General features: G+C 42.7%; 1 protein-coding gene across 2 annotated transcripts; it reads right to left on the reverse strand.

The window, feature by feature from the left end:
• Positions 1 to 4,745: 4,745 nt before the first annotated feature.
• LOC308308598 (ADP-sugar pyrophosphatase-like) lies at positions 4,746 to 10,399 on the reverse strand. 2 transcript variants are annotated; one of them, XM_080754023.1, is made up of 9 exons: positions 10,147 to 10,399; positions 8,194 to 8,269; positions 8,008 to 8,075; positions 7,686 to 7,738; positions 7,481 to 7,588; positions 6,475 to 6,570; positions 5,605 to 5,706; positions 5,018 to 5,167; positions 4,746 to 4,884 (listed from the first exon to the last, which is right to left on the reverse strand). In XM_080754023.1, exons 2-8 carry the CDS (start codon positions 8,248 to 8,250, stop codon positions 5,118 to 5,120), a joined length of 534 nt encoding a protein of 177 aa, XP_080610149.1. In that variant the 5' UTR covers positions 8,251 to 8,269; positions 10,147 to 10,399; the 3' UTR covers positions 4,746 to 4,884; positions 5,018 to 5,117. The 2 variants fall into 2 exon arrangements, with proteins under 2 accessions (XP_080610149.1, XP_080610150.1); XM_080754024.1 differs by lacking the exon at positions 10,147 to 10,399 and adding an exon at positions 8,989 to 9,012.
• Positions 10,400 to 10,736: the final 337 nt, after the last annotated feature.

Below are 10,736 nucleotides of genomic sequence, written 5' to 3' on the forward strand. Positions count from 1 at the left end.
TAATTGTTTGCATCGATCCTTAAAAGACTTTGTTTACCTTCGAGTAGTTCTCGCTTCTTCTTCTGGTGGCCAAGCGGATACCGGATGTGAAAAACTTGTTTAGTGTTTTAATTGGTTTGCTTGTAGTCTCGCGTAGCCAGACAACTATTCCACAATCTCTGAATGCTATATAGAGTCTGGAACAGCAGCTCCCGAACGCTATTGTTCCAAACGTAGGAGACTTCGTTTGAAGGAGCGCTCGTTTTATGGTTATACGTCACAGTTATTGTCCACGACATTGCAAGCGGCGCGAAGGCCAGCGGACCTTGGTCCTGCTCTTCGCCCCCGAGCGCCGCAGGCGCGAGTGGCCGCGAAGAGCGGGCCAGGGCCGCGCGGCCGGCGGAGCGCCGCGCGAGTTACGAAGCCGTGGTGAATGCAATCGTTATATTTATGCCCAGGCCGTAAGGCCTGGGCAAGCCCACGATAAACGCATTCACACCCGCCCGCGCAGTCCAAGTGACCACAGCCGAGCGCTCCAGACCTCCGCTCCAGCCAATCACAAGCCGCGCCTCAACGAACTCTCCTACGGTAGGAATACTCGCCTCCCGAACGGCGAGTATCGGAAGTAGCCACTGCTGCACTGAACTGTAGTCCCATTGGAAACATAACAGAAACACAATAGCTCAGACAAAGTCATTCGAGCTTCCTATTATTGTTATTAGTGTATAGTTTATGAAACGTTTGAAAACATCATGAAGGTGACACCAATAACACCAGAGAAAGACAAAATAAAGCCCCCAGAAATGTTGAAAGGAGACATAACGCTTCCAGTAGGACATGTTATTGCTACTGCACTAAGGGAGCGGTTGCGTCACATCCGCTTTATCTCGCACTCACCGTTTCTATTTCCGTCTGCCAGACTGTATGCTGGGAGCATTTGACCAAATCGCGGAGGCAACAGTCTGGCCACGCGAGACTAGTTTGCTTGGAACGTATCCCGCCCCTTCCGCCTTGAGCCCCACATGTTACAGTTAACAGTTTTCAACGTCCCATGGAAAGCATACAACGCCCATTTAGAACGGGTACACATTATTGTGTCATTATTTTATGCTTTAACTATTGAAAAATAGCAGATATAGCCTACTTGTAGATCTGCTATTTTTGAAAAATTGTGAAAATTAGAATTTTGACCCGATTCTATAAGTGTCTTTTGAATCCTTCTAAGGTTTTTTGAAAAACCCTCTGTGTCTGTGTCAGCAATCTGGCCAGCCATCGTCAAAGAAAAGGTCCTTTTCAGACTGAGCTCCAGTTAATAACTGGAGCTCAGTCTGTTCTTGAGAGACCACTATGTCAGTGGTTCTCAAACCTTTTCATGTGAAGGACCCCCAAACTGATATTTATTTGGCCACGGACCCGCATCTCTTCAGGGACCACCCAGAAGCAAAATTTGAGTTACAAACGATCGCTTTAAAAATACATATAAGATTTGCACACATTTTCACGACTTTTTCAAAAATAGCAGATCTACAAGCTCGCAGCGCGGCACCTGTGAGCTTGTATGTCTGCTATTTTTCACTGGTTAAAGCATTCAATAATTCTAGGCCTAAATATCAATAAAATACTGCTACAGTGGTAAATGGCAATTGGTGATCCACTCTGCCAGCCACATCCTGGTGTTTTGCAGTGGTGGAAAAAGTGGCAAAAGTACAAAAGATATCAGTATCACTACATACGTAAAAGTAGCCAACTCATTAATGGCCCAATATTATTGAACTATACATTCGTAATGCATTAATGTGTTCCTGGTAAATATGGGATTGGTGGGACTGCATGTGCTGCTGGGTAGTAGCCTTAACCTATAAATAAATACATGATGTATCAGTTAATGTAGGTGCAGTTGTATTAACTAGTAAGACGCCTCAGGGCGACAAGCGACCTTGAGGTCCACACACAGTGATGTGGACATCAGGGATATCCATATATGGGCATAAAAGGGATTTCCATATCTCCATATATTATGGGCATAAATAGATTTGTTCCCCCTGGCATCACAGGGATCTCTCTAACAAGGCATCATTATTATTGACTAGAAGCTGGGCCGCCCTTCGGGCGGCCCAGCGTCTAGTCGGCGACCTGGCCAACTCGGAACAATGTAAATAGGGAATGAATGCCCCGCCCTTTAATGCAAACCCCATTATACCTGTTTTCATAGGACCCGTTTTGACCATTTGTCTGCCTGTGTCCATTTATGCCCATATATGGAGATATCTGTATCTGTCTGTGTGTCGGTGTCCATTTTATGTCCATATATGGAGATCACTGCAGTTATAGTTCTGGGTCCATTTTATGCCCATATATGCCCATATATGGAGATATCTGTCTATCTGCGTCCATTTTATGCCCATATATGGAGATCTCTGTATCTGTCTGTCTGTGTCCCTTTTATGCCCGTATATGGAGATCTTTGTGATTCTGCATCCATTGTATGCCCATATATGCCATATATGGAGATATCTGTTTATCTGCGTCCATTTTATGCCCATATATGAGATTTCTGTCGCTTTTTCAAACAGATGGTCAAAACGGGTCCTATGACAACAGGTATAATGGGGTTTGCATTAAAGGGGGAACCGGCACTGTGTCTGCAACACAGTCGGAGGCACAGACAGATACAGAGATCTCCATAATGGGAATAAAGGGACACAGACAAACAGATGGAGGAGGAGACAAACTTAATGCAAACCCCATTATACCTGTTGTCATAGGACCCGTTTTGACCATCTGTTTGCCTGTGTCCATTTATGCCCATATATGGAGATATCTGTATCTGTCTGTCTGCGTCCACTTTATGCCCATATATGGAGATCTTTGACCATCTGTTTGCCTGTGTCCATTTATGCCCATATATGGAGATATCTGTATTTGTCTGTCTGCATCCATTTTATGCCCATATATGGAGATCTATGCAGACACAGTGCCAGTTCCGGAAAATCCTGATGTCAGACATCAGAATCCGAACCTTTCGTGCTGGTTCCAGAAAATCGTGTATCGGGTCGGGTCGGGTCGAGGCCGAGCACTGCACTACCTGCTGCGGTGGGGAACGCACGTGCCGAATTTGAAATAGGGAATGAATGCCCCACCCTTTAATGCAAACCCCATGAATGCCCCACCCTTTAATGCAAACCCCAATATACCTGTTGTCATAGGACCCGTTTTGACCATCTGTTTGTCTTTGTCCACTTATGCCCATATATGAAGATCTCTGCACACACAGTACCGGTTGCAGAAAACTCTGATGTCAGACTTTATGCCCATATCTGGAGAACGCGCGTGCCGGTGGGAAGAAGGGTTCTCGAGATACGCGGATTACATACATACATACACATTCACAGAGATTTTGTGTTGACTCATGTGGCGTACGTGATGTCAGAGCCTTTTATGAAGTGATGTCACAATGACTCAGCGCTTGCGCCGATTTCCTCCGGAACAGCCTGATGTCAACAATCAGCTCCGCATAAGGAGATTCCGAACGTTTCGCGCCGGTTTCGGAAAACCGCGAGTCGGGTCGGGTCGAGGCCCGGCACTGCACTCCGCGCGGCGGCGGGGAACGCGCGTGCCGAATCTGAAGCCGCTGGGACGAACGGTTCTCGAGATACGCGGATTACAAACAAACAAACAGACAGACAGACAGAGATTTGTCGCATTTATAGATAGATGACATCAGGGAACTCCATATATGGGCATAAAAGGGATTCTGTTAGTGTGACATCACAGTTAAGCCAAAGTGTGATGTGGCAAAACCATTCTGTTAGAGTGGTTCCCCTGACATCACAGTGACATCAGAGCATGATGTCAGAGCAGCTTTTATGCACAATTTATCACAGCAAGGAATTGGTACAGTTTGTCAGGTCAACATCAAGACACAACTTTTTGTATTTATTTTTTTAATACAGTACCTCTGAGTTGAATTACAATGGAGTTAAACAAATTCATGTTAGCATGGGTTAGGATTAGGAATGTTTTCAACATGATCACAAATACTATATAATATTTGTCATATTTCATATCATAGCTAAAACCTGGCATTGACCATTACCACCTCAAAAGGTGCAGCAAGGCTTAAGGTGCACAATAGTGAGGTAATAACATTCTGTCAGCAGAGAAACTATTAATCATAAGTCCTTTGTTACAATTTCATGGTAAAATGAAATGTGGTATGATTCTCTGGAACATACTCAAATTCTCAAACTACACTGCAATGGTAAAATGCCACTGTTGGTCAATTTTATGTTATTTAACATAAACCAGGGGTCTTCAACGTTTACAGGCCAAGGACACCTTAACTGAGAGAGATGAAGCAGGGACCCCCTCTACATATTGTATAAATGCCTTATGCAGATATTCATCGACTTGTTTGACAGCACTGTCATCAGTCTATGTTGGATTTGTGTTAATGTTTTTTCAGACATTTAGCCACTTCAATTGTCGATACGTAGTAAACTTGACTTTTCACTCTGTACTTGGTCTGCTATTTTCTCTCTTTGCTGAAAATAGCCGATCTACAAGCTCTCAACGCCTCGTAGCGCGAGGCGCTTTTTTTTCGCTTAAGTTCTCCTTAGAATAGGGAGGGTTCAGAGTTTTTAATTGAAAATAATTATCCTATCACACAAGGATTTGGCGGCCCCCTGTAGATAGATAGATACCTTTATTATCCCAAGGGGGAAATTAACTCTGAGGACCCCCTAGGGGTCCCGGACCCCCTGTTGAAGACCCCTGACATAAACTCTTTCTCTTCTCACTGTTTGAGGACTGGGACCTCATTGGGTTTGAAGAATGCCTGGACCATGCCCATGGCGAAGATGTAAACTTTAGAATCCACAATTAACTGGTCTTTCTTCATCAGCGCTACAGAGAAGAACATGCAAAAATAACATTGTTAGTAATAACCATAATCTGCATACAACACCACAATATTAAATATGAAGTTGTTACATCCTGTATAGATACATTAACAATACAATAACAATGAAATAATTACCATCTATCTTTTGTTGGAATTCAGCAAGCGGTAAAAGAATGACTTCAACAAATTCTAGTGGGAAAAAAGATTAAGGTCCATATGATAATATGTTACATGATTAAAAATATATTGTTTTATATATAAACAAATTCAACTTACCTCCATCACCTGGGGAGGAAATATAAGAGGAACATGATTAAAATCTGATGAATATAGTAGAGTATTTTATAATAAATCAGTGTGTGTGTGTGTGTGTGTGTGTGTGTGTGTGTGTGTGTGTGTGTGTGTGTGTGTGTGTGTGTGTGTGTGTGTGTGTGTATGTGTGTGTGTGTGTGTGTGCGTGCGTGCGCACGCATGCGTGTATGCTTTGGTAACAGCATGTTTACAATTACAGCTCCACTCCAAGGCACACAACATTAAGATTTCCATTTTGGTTATTTACTCAGACTAACATAAATGATAAATAAAATACTTCATTTAATTTAGAATTGTAAAATTTAAGATTTATATCTAATATGTGTTACAACATTTAACTTCTAACACTGGGTAAAGAAACTATGCTGGGAGATTTAGCAAGCCTTGACTTTCTCCTAAGCGCCTCTTACCAAGCTGCTGTGTGGGGTTCATGTTCTCCGGATCATCTCCGTTGATGTTAACACAGACAATCTGGGTGGTGCTGTTGGACATGCCAGGGTCCAAACAGGTCACTATTGGAGGAAAACAGATGGGAGGTGACTGAGTGACGTTTGGACGGGAAGGACATGAACTCCTGAACTGCATGCTTACAGAGAAGAGATAGCACATAGTGTGGGGCCCCAAGGCATGCTCTAATGATTTAGCTAGGGCGCCCGAGTTTGCGACCTTCGGGGTCGCAACAGCGGCCAAATCAAGTTGGGCTCCCATCGACTTTCTATACAGGAGGAAAATACCCAGAAAAACATTTTTTTTCTGGGTATTTAAGTAGGATGTGAGAGGTCTAACTACTAGGGGTGTGTCATGATGCTGAATCCATTGCAAGGTTTAGTGACGAAAAGTGATGACTCATCACTTTTCATTACTAATCACAGTTTTGTGGGCATTTTCTGTTAGTTAGACCTCTCACATCCTACTTACATAACAATACGATTCTGTTTTGCCAAATACATGTACATTGTATATTGACATACCTGCACCTTGACATGAACCCAGAGATTACACACATTTATCGATAGACCAGTGTAGCTTTATGGAAAGGAAAAGAAAATTAACCCCCTCCTTTTAATTTTTTCTTCTTAAAAAGGCTAAATACAAAGCACAAGTAGGTAGTACCGATACGATCGATTCTTTGCACTGCCGATTCGATACGATACAAAATAAAACTATACGGTTCGATTTTAGCTGTTTTCATTTCGATGTACTCCATTTTTTTTAAGTTAAAAACGATATTTCGATACAGTTACTATATCGTTACGCCCCTCGTAATAAGCCCTCCATACCTGGGGTGACTCCCACCACCTCTCCTTTGTAACCCGTTTCTTCCTTGAGTTCTCTCAGAGCAGCTACCTCTGCACTCTCCCCCTCATCGATCAGTCCTGGGCACAGCAAAATAAAAAGTCTCAAGTCTCTGCATACCTAATTATACTGTATGATTGAAACAGCAGGAATAGAATTAAAGCCGAAAGTAAGAAAGACAACACAGTCCCATTGTGCTTGATGTTTGCTCAAGGCTGTATTAACATTTATCCACATAGTATTTCTCATTTTGTACGGTAAGAAATGCTAGGAGTGGATCATGTCATGTACATGTACATGTCATACACTAAGGAATGTCATAAAGTAGGGAAGGGGATGACTCACAGGGCCCATGAGGACATGGGGCCCAGTCTACATTATTACTTACTTTCCTAAAAACACATTATCTAATGATACTATTACTCTGGATGGCACCAGTACCAAGTCCTCCAGCACCATGAGATCTTATTGCCTCTCGTCTCGACACTGGCTCCTTGTAAAGAACTGAATATATTTTAAAATCATCGTCCTCACCTACAAAGCCATTTTTTTCCTTGTCACTGTTGCAGAGCGCTTACTCATGGGGTGATTGTTAGGTCTCTGACAGAGTATGGTCTTGACATGTTCTATAAATAAGTGTCATGATGACTGACTCATGAGACATTTAACTGGTAGTGTATGTATGTATGAATGAATGGAACATTGTAAGCGCTTTGAGTTCGCAACTTGCTTCGAAAAGCGCTATAAAAATGCAATCCATTATTATTATTATTAGTGATTTGGCACTAAATACAATTTACTTGACCTGAGTATGAGGGGGGCTAGGATCATAGATATTTTAATAGGGCCCAGTATTTCTGCCAATGGCCCTGCATAAGAACATGACATGCTGCAATACAGAATTTAATTATAACCACCAAAACATGTCTAAACCCTGTTTCCCCATCTATGTATGGAGTACTGCCAAAGTGCCAATATAAGCCTTCTGACCTGCAGGGAACTCCAGAGTGCAACGTCCCATGGGAGGCCGGAACTGCTTTACCATGACAACACAATCTTTGTGGAGGGTCCTTTTCAGCAGGGCAATTATTCCCACACCTAGAGAGATGAGACGGAAAGTAACTGCTTAGTGTGTCCGAGTACATAAAATCATATTTCTATCATGCCTACAGCAAGAAAAAAAAAGACTCTTCACCATCAGCTTCCTGGTTGGTTTGTCTTGTTGTCCTTTTTGCAGTCTCCCAGGTTCTAGCAGAAGACAAGGATTGAAATAAGATCATCTATAAGCAGCACTGCCCTAAACATGTAGTGTTGTTGTTAGTAGGAATAAACACAGAAGCATCCGGAAGTGGACTAATAAAGGTGAGGAGCCAAACCAAGTTCCTGTTTCTAGACAAGAGCAGGTGGCGCGGTGCCCCAGAAGGACAAATAAAAACGTAATGGGTTCGCGGATTGGAAATAAGGTGACTGCGTACATAAAATCATTTGACACCTCAGTGTCCCCAGGTACAATATACCTTGTGTTTCCCGCAGGATCCACATATGTTGTCTTCTCAAGTTTGACCCATTTTCCTGTTGCAATTACCTAGATCAAGGACAAATGGGTAACAGACAGTAGAACAGAAACAGATTCAAACGTATCTGATATCACACATATATGCATACGTTGAAAAATAAAACAAGGGCCTAGGCTTTAGTAGTACCTCTTCTTTTATGACGTGAGGGACTGTGGTCGCCTTGGGATGCTGAATGCTACTCATCTTGTATTAATGAGTGCAACTGAAAAGGCAAAGGTCAGAAGTATTATGGCAGGTTTGATTATTTAACACGAGTTGATGTAACTCCCCACAACAAACGAGAAAACATCTATATCTAATATGTTCAACTGATAATGAACGCCCAACCTTTCAGTGGTGTAAAGTAACAAGTACATTTACTTGTGGTATTTGTGCGTTATTTGAGTATTTCCAATACTTTTACTTCTAATCTACTCCACTCTCCAGTCTCCACTACATCTCAGAGGCAAATACTGCACTTTTACTCCAATAGGTAACACTTATTTGAAAACTTTAGTTACTAGTTAGTTACTTTGTATACTGATTATTATTTCAAAGCATACATTAACCACTTCAACCCTATATACATTTTGGCCATTTTAAAATAACCGATCTACAAGCTCATGATGCATCGCGATGGGACGCATTGTGAGCTTGTAGATCTGCAATTTTTAGAAAAAGTCACAAAAAGAATTGCAAATCTTTGACATAATTATGTATTTTCAAAGCGAACGTTTGTAACTCAAATTTTGCTTCTGGGTGGTCCCTGGAACTAGATATTTTGAGATGCGGGTCCGTGGCCAAATAAATATCATTTTGGGGGTCCTTCACATGAAAAGGTTTGAGCGTAGACGTACAGATTGTGGCAAATTCTTTAGTTCCTTGACGATGCTGAGACGACACATGAGGCTTCATACATGTGTAAAACCCTTTAGTTGTTACCAGTGCAGTGAAGTCTTTGATGACAGGAGCCTCCTGAAAGAACACATGAGCTCTCATAGAGATGAAACATGCTATACGTGTGCTGAGTGTGGCAAAGGATTTCATTACATGAGTGAGCTGAAAAATCACTTGGTGATTTTGACACCACACCATGACACCACAGTGGCATGGTGGTCGTGTGTCTCTCACAGTCTTAACACTGTTATCCACAGTGGCATGGTGGTCGTGTGTCTCTCGCAGTCTTAACACTGTTATCCACAGTGGCATGGTGGTCGTGTGTCTCTCACAGTCTTAACACTGTTATCCACCTACAAGACCTGTGGCATAGCGTCACAATCGTTTGAACCACTGTATCCGTTTGTATGTTGGCTATTCAAAAACAGCAGATCTACGAGGTCACCCAGAAAATGCACACACGCCAAGCGGAATTCAAACCCCCGCCTCCGAGTGCCGCGCTGCGAGTGAAGCAAATAATTGAGTTACAAATGTTGGCTTTTAAAATATATATTTTCTAAGACTTGCAAAAAACAAAAAAGACAAATTCTCCAAAACAGCAGATCTACAAGCTCACAGCGAGCTTGCAGATCTGCTATTTTTGAAAAAGTCGTGAGAATGTGTGCAAATCATTGAATATTATGTATTTTCAAAGCGAACGTTTGTAACTCAAATTTTGCTTCTGGGGGGGGGGGTCCCTGGAACTAAATATTTTGAGATGGGGGTCCGTGGCCGAATAAATATCATTTTGGGGGTCCTTCACATGAAAATGTTAGAGCACCACTGACATAGTAGTCTCTCAAGAACAGACTAACTGAGCACCAGTTGAAAGTGAAAAGGACCTTTTCTTTGACAATGGCTAGCCAGATTGCTGACATAGAAACAGGTTTTTTAAAAAATCTTAGAAGGATTCAAAAGACACTTATAGAATCGGGTCAAAATTCAAATTTTCACGTTTTTTTCCCCCCAAAATAGCAGATCTACAAGCTCGCAGCGCGGCACTCGGTGCCGCGCTGTGAGCTTGTATATCTGCTATTTTTTTCTTCTCTGAGGTGGTACTTGGTGTAAAAGGGTTGAGAACCACTGGCTTAGTTCATTTAGAATATTATAACTAAATACAATCTTTGTGACAAAGCATTACAGCATTATTTTCATTCCTCTCACCCTCAGTGCCGTCTGGTTCTGCCTGTTCCTCGCGCTGCTTCTGTTTGAAGTTCATGACACCATGGTGCATCCTCTCCTCTCCTCCTCTCCTCACGAGGCACGTTGACCCACGTCTTGTGTCCAAATGTACACAGCGTCGTCTCATGTTGTCCCAAGTTGTTTAAAGAGCAATTGAACAGAGCAATGTGACATCTATATACATCCCTTGACATAGTTTGAAGCAACACTCAACTCATGCGTCTGCTCCCTATGGTCTGCTCCTAGGTAAACAGAGAAGGAGAGAGAACACTTCCTTGTCAGGTGATTGGGGAGAGCCAACCGGCTGCCAGGAGAATGTATCCCATGGGCTGGGGGGCCATGGCTGGCTTGATTGGTTACGTGGTTTGGGTTTTCTAGCGTAGCTGCCATGGCAGCTAGTGTCAATAGCGGGAGATAGGTTTTATTTCACCAGACTCTACCTGGCTCCAGGGGGTTGAGGGGGGCCGCGGCCGCTTCGCGGCCGCAGCCAGAGCACGCAGTCCGGCTTGGGTGCCCTCCGAGACCTCGGTGTCTGAGTCTGGAGCTCTGAGAGAAAAAAAAAAAAAAAAAAA

Source organism: Nannobrachium achirus (genome assembly GCF_963921795.1).
Source record: "Nannobrachium achirus genome assembly, chromosome: 23".
NCBI lineage: Eukaryota > Metazoa > Chordata > Actinopteri > Myctophiformes > Myctophidae > Nannobrachium > Nannobrachium achirus.

Excerpts from the sequence above, each read along its gene's own strand:
- LOC308308598 (XM_080754023.1), bottom strand. The coding sequence starts at position 8,250 with ATGAGTAGCATTCAGCATCCCAAGGCGACCACAGTCCCTCACGTCATA. Across the intron at positions 6,571-7,480 it reads CACTCTGGAGTTCCCTGCAG|GACTGATCGATGAGGGGGAG; the intron begins GTCAGAAGGCTT and ends TGCTGTGCCCAG. Across the intron at positions 5,168-5,604 it reads GAACCCCACACAGCAGCTTG|GTGATGGAGGTAAGTTGAAT; the intron begins GTAAGAGGCGCT and ends TTTCCTCCCCAG.